Genomic DNA, 14,192 nt, shown 5'->3' on the forward strand with positions numbered 1-14,192 from the left:
TTCGACGCATGAATAAAAAACTATAATAAATTATATACACCGCTCTGTTATAGTGGTGGCAGTAGTCGTCTTAACACAGACGGTTTGCGAGTTCAAATCCCGCTCGGGATAGATATTTGTACTTATACAAATATTACTTTCCGGTTTGAATGTCTTTCCTTGTGGATCTCCCTACGGTGCCTCGGTAAGCACGTTAAGCAGTCGGTCCCAGTTATCATAAATACTTGATAGCGATCGTTACTCGTGCTAGGAAAGTTCCCCAAGGGAACATATCCGTAAGCCCGCAGTGGATCAGCGTGGTGGATTAAGCTCCAATCCTTCTTCGAGAAAGAGGCCTATGCCCAGCAGTAGGACAGGCGTAATGCATGCATAAATGTAAATTATATAAACTTATAGCCATTAATCCAAATGAATGAATGAAAACAAATGTATTAATCAAATTAAATAAATAAATTTCATGAACTTGAAATACATACCAGACAAAAACCACAATGTTATGAAATAAGATATACATACATATATATTTCATTTATATTATTAATAAACAATTTCACGGTCGATTTGATGTAGAACGCGACAAAACGACACAACGCTACTGTTCAACTGCTAGTCTATACTACAAATAAATAAAATCGGAATGTCGGTTCATTCCAGATAATCTCTGAAACGGCGGGACCGATTTTGACGGGACTTTCACTGGCAGAGAGCTGATGTAATAAGGAGTAGCTTAGGCTACTTTTATTTTAGAAATTTATTTATTTTTTGTAACATTGCAAACGGAACAATAACTGTTTTGTCAAATTCTGCGCGGATGAAGTCGCGAGCACAGCTAGTTAATAAATAAATATCAAAAGAAAATAACGATTGCAAAATAATAATAAATAATAATAATAATAATACGAATAAAAATAATTAAAACTACTATAAAATATTTACTTTGCTCTAAGAATGTTGTTAAGGAAGAAAGATTCGAAGTCCAAAATGTACTCTTAAAATAATTTGTTTAGTAAATATACGAGTATGATTATTGAGTTTTGAGGACATCAAAACATTATTTTTTCCCCCAAAGGCTTACATACTAAATGTTACTTTTAATTTTATCCATTAATATTGTAAGACCTAAAGCAGATTTATGTTTAAACTAGAAAAAAAGAACAATAATTTTTTTTCTGTATTTAAAAACATAATATATATTAATTTTCTTAAAAAATATATATCATTTAAATTCACTTTCGTTCTCTCAGCTTAAAAAAAAAAAATGGGTAAATGGTGTTTGATGAGATTTAACCGGACATCTCATCTCCCCTAATTTATCCTTACGGAATAAATGAATCTGATCAATAATCAATTCAACCTTTAACAGTAAAAGTTAACAGTTATAAGTGCACAATTAATTTGTAATATTTTTTTTTTTAATTAGTTTTAAAGTAGAAAATAAATTATTTTGTATACTATGCTTTTTAAGTATATTTATCGAACATGTTCATTTAAAAATTGGTAATTGAGGAAGCGGTCACCAACCCGCCTGCCCAGCGTGGTGGCTATGGGCAACATACATGAGTGAACGCCATTTTTGGCGCGAACTTGTGGAAGCCTATGTCCAGCAGCGGACTGCGATAGGCTGAAGTGAGTGAATTGAGGAATTTTTATTTTTTATTAGTTTTTTTTTTATATTAAAATAGCAGTGGACTGCGATTGGCTGAAGTGAGTGAAGTGACACTTCACTAATTAATATTATTATTATTTTTTATTAGTTTTTTTTAGAAGTAGTTGAAGTTATTTAATAGTTTAATTTAAATTTTTATTAGTTTTTTTTTTATATATTAAAATATTTTACGCTCTGACTAATTCAAAATTCCCAAAAAAAAACCTAAAAAAATTTATCCCCTAAAACTTTCCCGCTATTTGCAAAATATCCCTAAATTTAGGGGAAAATTCCCCAATTCGGCAACACTTAAATTTAAATACAAACTCACTACACTATCAACAATAAACAAACCTTGTAAACGCACGCCACCGTTTGTGTGAACGTCAACATGTTAAAATTGTTAAATGCATTCACTAAAAGCGTGGCATTCGATGAGTACCCGCTGTTAAATTATAACGTTATTCGCACGCAGTAAAAATATTTATAATTTGTGACCGAAAATGTGACTGTACAGTGAAATTTTAATATAAAGGCAAAAAATTCAATTCTTCGTAGCTGTGACAAAGGCTATATATTTTTTTAGAATTTGTCATTAAAGCGTCAAAAAAGAAATGTGTTTTTACATAGGAAATAGCTAAATTGTTTCCGCGTTTTCTGTTTTGTGTCGCTCAGTTTTATGTTTCTTGTGATCGTGATAGATCGTTTAATGTTTTAAAGTGTGTTTAATATAATTTATTGAAGATGACGTACTACAACCTTTTCGACATAGAGATATTTCTGAAGAAATGTTGGAGAAAAAAGGAAGGATATGTTATACTAGGTAATTTATTATTATTAATAAATTCTCTAATTCAATTTGTTAATTTCCGCGCGTAAAATATTTTTTGCATACTGGGCCATTACAATGAACTATACTGTTATGTTTTATAGCCTATATTATTCTTGGATAAGGTGGCTTTTTAATTGTGTAAGAATTATTAAAATAGCTTTAGTAGTTTTCAAATTTATCAGTATATAAAGTAAAGAAATATTTTATTACAATTTTTTTCATATTAGAATGGATAATCCATTACTTGCTTAAATTCAGTAAATAAATTAAGTTAATAAATAATATATAAAACCTTTAAAATCTTATGATATGACTTTGAACGTAATTATGACGTATTTTATGTAAGAAATTCCAAAGCTTTAGATTATTGAGATTTAGCTTTACCTAAATTGTCCTTTATTTGTCATTAACCACTATTTAGCCGTATCGTGATCGCCTACAAAAAAAAAATACATAAAAGGAGCGCTTAACAAACGAACAGAATCCATTTTGCATTGTTTATTTTACATAAGTATTAATGTATAAAATCATAACGAAGACAATTATGAAACAGAAAAAGTGTTAAAATTTTACTTGCAAAACAATAAGTGAACGCAAGTTATGACGTCACCGGAAAAAAAAAGTTACACTTTGAGTTAGCTCCTATTATGATCAGAACCTAGGTTAAGCCATTCACTTAAGGTTTTAATTAATTGCTTTGTTTTTTTTAACCGAATTTAAAGGTCAAAACGTTATCGCTAAGTATAACAAAAATAGTAACAGAAGCTACATAAGTAGGTATTAAGTACACTACAAAACCTGTATATAACTGCTATCTGCACATATAAATAAAACGAGTGCGCTTAAGATCACACGACAGAAGTAAAACTTCCTTAACTCCATCTAACTTATATCTCCCTCTCATCTTCCGTTTACTCACACTTTTCGTAACGCTCTCGTCACGCATCCACCAGCTTACTCTCAAAGTCGAGTGCGCGTAAAGAAGTTTAACTTCAAAAAGAAAACTTGAGAATTTTTTTATTTTTATTTTTGTATGTTTATGACGATTGTGTAATTTTAGTCAAGATTTTAATGACCTAAATAATATTCGAAAAGCTCAATTCAACTCATTCAAAAATGTCATCGATCACTTAATCACGAAAAGAGGACTTAATTAATCTTTAATTGTCGATTTTTTCCACATAAATATTAATAATTGCAATATTGAAACAACATCCAATAAATTCGTATATATTCTTTTGTACCATTTCTGCGTATGTACCAAGCCTGTATGGTGTATATATGCATGAATCGCGTAGGCTTTACACACGCATTTTTTTTTTGTATTATGAAGAAAATCACTTTCAATTTGGTAAATATATGTTTTTTAGTAAAGTACTAAAAATATATTACAATTTTGTGCTTTAAAACCATTAAGTTTTATTGATTATACTCTTTTAACAACAAATAAAACACGAGCTGCCCTTGCGACGACTGTAAATTTACTAAGACATAATTAAAAAAACTGTATTAACAAACACGTACACATAGCGATGCACGTCAAGACAACGAAAATTATTTGTATTATTTATGTGGTTGTGTAGCGGGAAGCGTCTCGACACATTTTTAATTTTTTTTTTTTTTTTTTTTTTTTTTTATGTCACTAGGTCGGCAAACAAGCGTACGGCTCACCTGATGGTAAGCGATTGCCGTAGCTTATAGACGCCTGCAACACCAGAAGTATCGCAAGCGCGTTGCCGACCCAATCCCCAATCCCCCCAGGAGCTCTGGTCACCTTACTCACCAACAGGAACACAATACTGCTTGAAAACAGTATTATTTAGCTGTGATCTTCTGTAAGGTCGAGGTACTTCCCCAGTCGGGCTGCTCCATATTTTGAGCAGGAAATTCCTGCTGTGCCCTACCTCAGTTAATTTTTAGAAATTGGCCACCAATACAATCCAAACCAAATCCAACAATCACATTAACACTAGAAGCGCGGAACATCCTGACACCCCTAGAAGCGCGGGTGGGTCAATTTTGTCCATTTCATTTTCGTTACAGTAATTTGAAGTTATGTATACAAATAAAACTTGTAATTATGATAGAATATTTTTATTACGTATTACACATATTTTTGGTGTACTTTGGCTTAAAATAGAAACAACAATCACAAATGATTAAAGTTAAAATTAAATAAAATTATAAAAAAGGCAGTGCAATTATTATTACTCTTCGGAATCGCATAATGAGCAAATGGAAAATTCTTTCGATGTACACTTCTTGCAAACCGTTTTCTTACAAGCTTGGCATTTCACACACGATTTGTTACCGGCACAAGAAGACTTTACCTGACAACGAGTACGTTTCTCTTGACGTCCAGGTATTTCATTTGGTATATTGATATGAACATTAGAGGTTTTCCTGATATTTGAATATGGCTCAGCTAATTCTTCTCCTAACTGTAAGATAAAATCCCTTCTGCTGATTTTTTTTTCATTTAGCTCACAATACAATATCCAAGAATTTATTGCTGCTAAGTCTAGCAAATTATAAAAAGTGTGAACTGGCCAACGCCTAGATGGGGCTTTGACAGAGTACTTGCGAGCCATTTGATCCACTACATCTACCCCATACTTTGAACTATTGTAAAATGATACTACATCCGGTTTCTTTTTTGTACCAGTTTCTATTTGAATATCTGGATGCATAGTGCTAAGGAGAAGAACATTTTTTTTGTGCTTTCCTTGATATACTGTCAAAGTGATATCATCCTTTTTCAGTACCACTGTACTGTACAACTCTTCTTTTGCTTGTTTGATGCAAGCAGGTATTTCCCGACGAGCTTTGTTTATTGTACCAACAATACTTGTTCCGTTTAATTTTAGATTTTCAGCAAGGGATAGAGAGGTGAAAAAGTTATCACAAGTGACATTTCTTCCTTTCTTTAGGTATGGCTGCATCAATTTTTTTACTATGTAATCTCCAAGACGTTCTTCATTTGACCTGACATCATCCTTGCCTAGGTACGGAAATGCGTTTACTATATATTTAGAGTCCTTATCTACGGCCATCCAGAACTTTTGTCCATATTTGTCAGGTTTTGAACCCATAAACTGAGTAAACCTGCATCGACATTTGGAAGGGAAAAGTTGTTCATCAATTGTTATGTAAGGTCCTGGCGTATAACAACTTTGAGCATTAGAAATGAAATTATACCACACTTCAGATATCAATCCAAACTTGTCAGTTGGCAGTCTTTGTGATCTTGTAGATCTCACGTCGAATCTCAAAAACCTCATAATCTCCCTAAATCTATCCCGAGACATGGTGGATTTTACAAAATCATTACCCCATTTGACTGACCACAGTGCATCCAGATCTAAACATTTTGCACCTATTGCCCCACGTACATAAATAATGGCCAGAAAAGCTTGGAGCTCTTCGATTGTAATGACCCAGTCAGGACAGTGCGTACGTCGGGCTTCTGCTATAGTGCAAGACAAAACCTGTTTCAAAATTTTTTTGTCAATCATAAGTCGCCAACTACTACTGCAGGTCTCGTCCACATGACGTTTTGCATACGAAGTTGGTCCAGCATGATCTTTGAACAGATTTTGTTGACCTCGCCTACCTGGGAGTGCACAGTTCGTTGTTTCAACTTTCCAATTCGTTCCATCTGGTGCCGTAATTTCTGTTTCCAAGGGAATTTCTTTCAGAGAATTGTATGTATCATGTAAACGAAGTAATGGCTGACTCCGGCCTCGGCCTCGTCCTCGACTGCGTGATCCACCACGATTTCTGATTCTTCCACGCCCTCTGCATTGCCTAGCTGTATTCTCAGTGCCAGAAGTTACAATCATAATTTCTTCACCTAAAAAATAATTTATCACTAATTAGACAAATTTGCTATTACGAAAATCAATAATACAAACAAAAAAAATACAACAGTTCAACGCTGATAATTATATCTTCTATATTATAAAGAGGTAAGTTTCTAACTTTCTTGGTACGAAGTAATCTTCGCAAATACTAATCCGATCATGAAAATTCTTTCACTAACAGAAAGCTTCACTATTTAGAAGTACCATAGGCTATATTTCAATGTAATTGAACAAAAAAAAAATCTACGAAAAATAATAGTATATGTAAATCAAGTCGGAGAAATGCGAACGGGATGAAAACTTCACTGTGTATTTGCATCACAAAAATATAATTAACGGCCAACGAAGTGGGCACGAGTCGGCTAGTATATATATATTATTGAGAATAACATTATTTACCTGGCCGATCTTGAACTTGATTCATATAATTTTCATCATCGGATTCGGATGACGATAAGTCGCTATTAGTAGGTAATTGTTGCCACTCTTCATCGGATGAATGCAACGGTTCGCCTTCCGAGTTGTCTTCGTCGATATCTTGAAGTAGTTGCGTGATTTCCGCTGGTCTTAGAACACGTTTAGCCATAATGAGCAAAAATAATAGTTACGTAAATGCGATGTGACAGAAACAAAACATACGTTGCGCTCTCGTCACTGCTGCCCGCTTACTAAGTAATGAAGCGATGCCAGTGCCACACCGCCCCCCTCCTGACACCCCCTCAACGCTTCGCCGGTAAAGTACAACGCATAAGTACCTACACTAACCAATCATTGTTGATTTTTTTTTCGATTAACTTAGAAGAAATATAAAGTTAAACTCTGACATCCATGACTGGGTCAAAATTGTCACAATCGCGCTTAGAGGTAAAATGGGATAAAAAAATATTTACATTACATTTACGTGGTTGAAGTCTCGTATAAATAACAATCATCTTATTTCATGAAAAGTCACAAAAAGTTACGATTATACGCATAGTAAATTATTAATTAAAACAAGAAGAACCTCGAAATGGGTCAAATTTGGGACGCCCGCACTTCTAGTGTTAAAGCGCAAAATTAGCCAACATCTTGGGCCAATAGCATTTTCTCATTGTTTTTACTAGTAAGCAAGGTCGGAAGTGAAGATCGTATTCCTAAGGAAAGCCACAATGACCTTAACTATGAAGTTTTATTATAAAATGAAACTTATCGAAATGTATATCATTACACATGTTTTGTATGGTACTTATATAGTATGCTTATTATATTCTAATTCGCACACCAATTATTTGTTCAGTTCCTAACTGTGTTTTCTATGTCGTGTCCTATACCCAAAGGTTGTCTGGAGGAGATTGCTCTTTCATTTCACAGATAAGACCGCCTTTGTACATCCTTTTTACGTTTTTTTTAATGATATAGAATAAATATTATTTACTAATAATATAACACTATGCCCTTTGTATTACAATGACATCTGCGTATGTCCTCATACATATAAATAACATTTATATAGAAGTTATCAATTAATACATAGTATATAATGAAATCTTTCTACGTCGCAGTAGAATTATCAATGTGACAATGTGTAAACAACAACTAGAGTTTCATCTTACTTTGGACCAACACGTTTGCCCCAAGCGCAAAGTCAGTTTTATGATTCACAATTATAATAAGCCTAAAACGGTTATCAGAATCCGCCTTTAACCTTAGCTTTATCGAAAATTATTCGGTTTAATACAAAATAAATTCTTCAGCGCTATTATATTAGTGTAAATTTATTGCTGAAATCATTAAAATTACGTCTATTAAACAAATCATGCTTTTATTTAATATCAGGCGTGTTAAGTAACTTTTTTCTCCTTATTATTCTCATAATAATTTTATGTAAAAAAATATGAGTAAAAAGTTACACTTCATTGGCTAGTTAACTTCACGTTGCTAAATTCTTCGTTGACTAGCTAATTTCAGGGTATCAGTTTTTTGTGACAGTGTGCGCGCGCATCGTAAAAATTTACACTCATCATTTTTCCCTAACGTGCCAAATGAAGTATAACTTCAATAAAACAAAATGTTACGAACACTGTATTCGACATAACACAGACAATACTCAACTTAGTGTAGATAATAGCTATTTGTAATTATTTGTAACCAAACTGCAGTTTCTGTTTCATGTCCTATACTCAAAGGTTGTCTGGAAGATATCGCTCTTTAAACGACAAGACCTCTTTTGTACATCTTTCATTTCATGTTATTATTTTGTTGAAACTTAAGAAGCCGAACGATGGCGGGATAACCATCTAACCGCTGGCTTTGAAAGACACAGGCCGAAGACGGGCAGCAGCGTCTTAGGTGCGACAAAGCCAGCCCTGCGGTCACCAACCCGCCTGCCCAGCGTGGTGACTATGGACAACACACATGAGTTCACGCATTTTAGGCGCGAACTTGTGGAGGCCTATGTCCAGCAGTGGACTACAATAAGCTGGAATGATGACTCAAAGGTTGTCTGAAAGATATCGCTCTTTCAGCGACAAGACCCCCTTTGTACATCTTTCATTTCATGTTATTATTTTGTTGTTTCTTTTAATAGTGTACATTATTATTATTATTATTATTTACTATGATAAACTATTCGCGTCTTACTATGATAGCGCCTAATGCGAGTATCTTATAGATTTAATAAGAATGAGAAACTTTCTAATTCTGTATCTTTGTCGCGTTTGTCGATGCACAACATATGGTCAATGATAACATAGAGTAATTTAAACTTGTTAAATTAACGCATGCAAATATGTGTGATGAAATTTTTCTTTAAACAGATTGCTAATAATGTGTTTATAATAATTGTAGAAAAAAAATGTGTGTCAGCTCCGACGCACGACTGGAGTTTACACCTTCAGATCGGCTGTCTTAATAGGCACAAAAAAGGTTTACTAGGTAGTCTAAAAAAAGGTTAATACCATATCAAGTGGCGTTAACACAAACGTAACGAGGTCGTTCGTTCAGTAGACTTTACAATTCATATTTTTTTCATACCAATGGCCTTATATGAAAATCGATTATTAAGGAGTAAAGTCCAAAAAACCTATATTCTATACTGTAATATAATCCAGATAAGTTATGTCTTTTGATATATACGTAGAGTTAATGAGTACTCATAAGCTTTTAAATTAACTTCACGCTTACTCACTTCACCCTATCGCAGTCCGCTGCTGGACATAAGTTCGCGCCGACCATTTCGGTTTTCTGCAATTCTAATTCGCAATCTCATTCCACTGACTTATCTTAAATTTTACATATTTAACGATTTTTTTGATTTACTTTATCATATCATGTTGTCCAATATGTCTTCGTAATTATTATCTACTAAGCTCATTATAATGATAAAATGACGATATTATCGAAAGATGACCCAAAACAAATATTCAACAATAGTTAAACGATTATTTCATTCATGAATTAGGTACGTATATTAATTTTCGTACGCAACTTTTTTTAAATTTTATTCTTCACTTCAGCCTATCGCAGTCCACTGCTGGACATAGGCCTCCACAAATTCGCGCCAATAATGGCGTTAACTCACGGTGACCGCAGGGGTCGCTTTATCGCACCGAAGACGCTGCTGCCCGTCTTCGGTCAGTGTATTTCAAAGCCTCTCTCAAAGCCAAAGTTGGATGCTTATTCCGCCATCGCATCTGTCGGCTTTTTAAGTTCCAAGGTGGTGGTGGAACTGTGTTATCCCTTAGTCGCCTCTTACGACACCCACGGTAAGATAGGGAGCTTATAATATTTTATTCTTAAGGTTCACTAACAATTGTTTACATAACACACTTATATATAATTAGATGTGTGTATTAAGTGTTATTTTTATAATTTGTGATTAGTTTTATTTTTATTATATCTAAATAATATTTAAGAAATTAAATTAAATAAATAGTAAACTAATAAAAACAGATTATATAATCGGTAGCATTTTGTCTGAAAGAATAATCTCCTTCTGCTTGCGGATCAAAAGAACAATACAAAAGTAAGTCACGTGTCTTATGAAAAGGAAAAAATTTGAGCCACAAATTATTATTTTATGTCGAAAACTGCTATTCATATACTATCGTAATATAAATTTTATCCCTTGAAATTAAAAAAAAAACCGTGAAATATGGTAAATAAATTAGCTAGGGTATGCAGGAGAAAAAAAAAAACTAAATTATTCTCTAACGTTCACTCTATCACTAAAAGTCGATAAATAAATAAACAAAAAATATGTATTACATGCATACGGTCGTCTGTTCCTGGTAACCAACTGAATGAAAGGCAAATTAACGATTGTATTAAATGTAACAATTGACTGATATACCTACATTTTTTTCCATATATACATAAAAATAAAACTTAAATATAAATAAATACATATATCACACCCAAAATCGAGGTGGAAATCGAAACCTTAATCCCTGGTGTATAAACCAGGGTCACTGCAAACAGGGCCAATGGGCTTGTCAAATATAAGCCTTTAAAATGTATAAAAAACAACATAGTTATATTTATTAACAGTTAAAGTAATTTTTATTGTAAGGTACAGCAGGGAATATCTATTATTGTAGGTGTCTGTAGGCTGCGGTTATCCTCTTGTTTAGGTGTACTGTACCTACTGTACGCTCATTTGCCACCCTTTTCTGTAAAGAAGACTAATCATAATATTTTGTATTGTTACAGATGAGATTGGCAGCCCGGACAGTGGATTTACTATGGCATCGATAAATTCAAACGGGGACCTAAAAAGCCCCGGAAGCCCACCGGATAAGAAGATCACCGATGCTGATGCTGAAAAACAACCTTTGTCTGGCGTAAGCTACATACAATTAAATAAATAAATAACGCTAGAAACAACGGCTCCCACTACTTTACTCTTGTGTCGGGTGTTCGAAAACATAAAAAAAATACAGAAGCACAAAAGGAAAACCAATACAAATGTACGCCATGTGAGGAGATCGAACCCAAAACAGCCTACGCAACAGCCACGATTCAGCGCTGTGACCGTTACCCTAACACATCGTCATTCAATTACATAACAACTAATGTATAACAAAACTATATAACCCATACTAGTCTAGTAGTATCGGCAACGTCAAAAAACCTCTATATAAAAATAAACATTACATACGTAAGGAAATTTATATGGATGATGAATTTATTAGAGAAATACTTACTTAAAAATATTAAAATTAAAATAAATGTTTCCAAAATAAGAAAAATATTCAGGTAAATACAAAAATGCAGTATTAAAAATTACGAAGATGTAGAAAACAAATTATCTAAATCTATTTTGACTAATGTGGACATATTACCTAATTGTTTAAGAAATTTATCTCTGGTAAGAAATTGAATGATTACTATGACCTGTCGTTAATCGATTTGCCTAATTCCTCTAGATGTCATAACTAGAACAGGTTCAAATTTCAGACATAGCAAAGCTTTTGCTGTTTTAACTAATAAATTTATACCTAATGTTAAATTATATAATATATCTTATAAGTAAAAATCAAAAGCTGCAAACCCACGGTATGACACTGATCCTACGCATATTCACAAGCAAATTACAAATATGTTTTATGAACTTTATTGCGTTCATCGATTTTGCGTGTGTAAATGTGTACCGCTGTGGGTTGGCAATATTTTTTGAACAATTATTCGCAATTATCTAACTATTTTAACCCTTCCTTTGCCGCTACAGTATTTGGTAAGTAGATAGTTATTACTTAGACAGCACGAGGCTACGCCACTAGTGTAACACTTATTTTTGCCAGTTCACAGAGAAAGCACTGCATATATATTAAACAAAAAAGTGAATGTAGCCCTATAACTGCAATAAATAAATAAATATTTACACATACACACACGGTCGTCTGTTCCTAAAGTAAGCAACTTAATGCTTGTGTTGTAGGTAACAGCCGACTGATATAGCTACATATTTTTTTTTTTCGATAAACATATATATAAATAATAAATATATAAATAAATATATATATATATATATATATTACACCCAGACTCGGGGTGGGAATCGAACCTACAACCCCGGAGCAGAAAGCAGGGTCACACAAACTGCGACAACGGGCTAGTCAATATCAAATTATCAGCAATAATCAACATTATTTTAGTCGTACATAAAGTTTTACTATACTTCTATATTAAAGATAATATATAAGCCGATTGTGTGTCCGTATGTTTTAAGGCCTTAGTATTACAAACTACTAGTTAACTTAAAAATAAAACCATTATGTCTTTCATCATTACAGCCTATACAGTCCACTGCTGGACATAGGCCTCCACAAGTTTACGCCAAAAATAACGAGAACTCATGTGTCATGTGTACTGTGTGGCTACTGTACTAAAGAATATAGCCACCCCCTCTCTTCCCGTGGGTGTCGTGAGAGGCGACTAAGGGATAACACAGTTCCATAGCTACCACCTAGGAACTAAAAAAGCTGACCGGTGGCGGGATAACCATCCAACTGCTGGTTTTGAAATACACAGGCCGAAGACGGGCAGCAGCGTCTTCGGCGCGACAAAGCCAGCCCTGCGGTCACCAACCCGCCTGCCCAGCGTGGTGACTATAGGCAAAACACATGAGTTTACGTTATTATGTCATTATTAAAACCTTTAAATGTGTAGTAAACCATACTTATTATATTACGCTTAACTCAAACACGTTCACTAAAACATGTACATTCATAAATATAAACTCAAACCTAAAATAAACTTTATTTTCAATGGACTTAAATTATTCACGTTAGTTAAACGTAAGTTTGTTTATCATATTGTCTGTTTTTACGTACTAACATGAATAAATCTACTCAACCCCCCTTTGTCGGGTAAGTAGGGACGGCTTCGAACTAATTATCAGATTATATTATGTTATTTATATATTTTATCATTTTAATAGATTCCTTTACAAATTTACGTATATTTTAGTTTAGATTAGATAGAGATTAATATAATTGAACAATCAGTAACATCTTCTTAGATAAATTGGATTGATATCTATTTGTAATATTAAAATAACCGCTTTTTATGAAATGCATATTGATGTATACATGGTACATATAACAAAATAACATTTTTTTAAAAAATATCTGTCTGTCTATTCCGGCTAATTTCTAAAACGGCTGGACCGATTTTGACAGGACTCTCACTGGCAGATAGCTGATGTTATTAGGAGTAGCTTAGGTTACTTTTATTTTAGAAATTTATTTATTTTATAACTCTGCGAACTGAACAACTTTTTGCTAAATTCCATGCGGACGAAGTCGCGGGCACAGTTAGTTGTTCATATTATTAATCTTACTTCGTTATTATTAGGCTTCGTCATTAGACTTAGTATGTAAAAAACTTTTGAAAGTGGATGGAATATGTCATGTTATTATTTTGTTTATTGTACATTTGTTCTTTTTCTCATTCATCTTATCTTCTCTTCTATATATTAATACGTGAAGCAAAAACTTTGTATCCCTTTTACGAAAATTTCTCGGACGGAGGAGTATGAAATTTCGCACACTTATAATTTAGATAGAATTTTTTTTTAATTATGCATAAAATACATTAAATTAATTTAAAAAAACTACACACACTACCATGTATTTGACACACACGCATAATATACACTTTTGTTTACTATTAAAGGAGTAGTCTATCAACAGAACCTTAATAATGCACAAACTTATAATTGAAATTAATTATGGTCGAATTTCGACTACTGAATTTCGACTACTAGTACATACTAATAAATAGAGAGCTGATTTTTTTGTTCGGTTATACTGCGAATAGTACTGAACCGAACGGAATAATACTTATACCAGATATGATACAGCGTGTTTCG

At 33.2% G+C, this 14,192-nt stretch overlaps 1 protein-coding gene across 1 annotated transcript in view; it reads left to right on the plus strand.

Moving 5' to 3' along the window:
* Nucleotides 1-14,192, plus strand: part of LOC123666558 (solute carrier family 41 member 1-like) — a 71,828-nt gene that overhangs the window by 37,819 nt on the left and 19,817 nt on the right. The window contains exon 3 of the mRNA XM_045600669.1: nucleotides 11,030-11,160. Coding sequence (XP_045456625.1) covers nucleotides 11,030-11,160 — 131 coding nt within the window. The remainder of the gene's footprint in view (nucleotides 1-11,029; nucleotides 11,161-14,192) is intronic.

Source organism: Melitaea cinxia, chromosome 26 (assembly GCF_905220565.1).
Source record: "Melitaea cinxia chromosome 26, ilMelCinx1.1, whole genome shotgun sequence".
Classification (NCBI taxonomy): Eukaryota; Metazoa; Arthropoda; class Insecta; order Lepidoptera; family Nymphalidae; genus Melitaea; species Melitaea cinxia.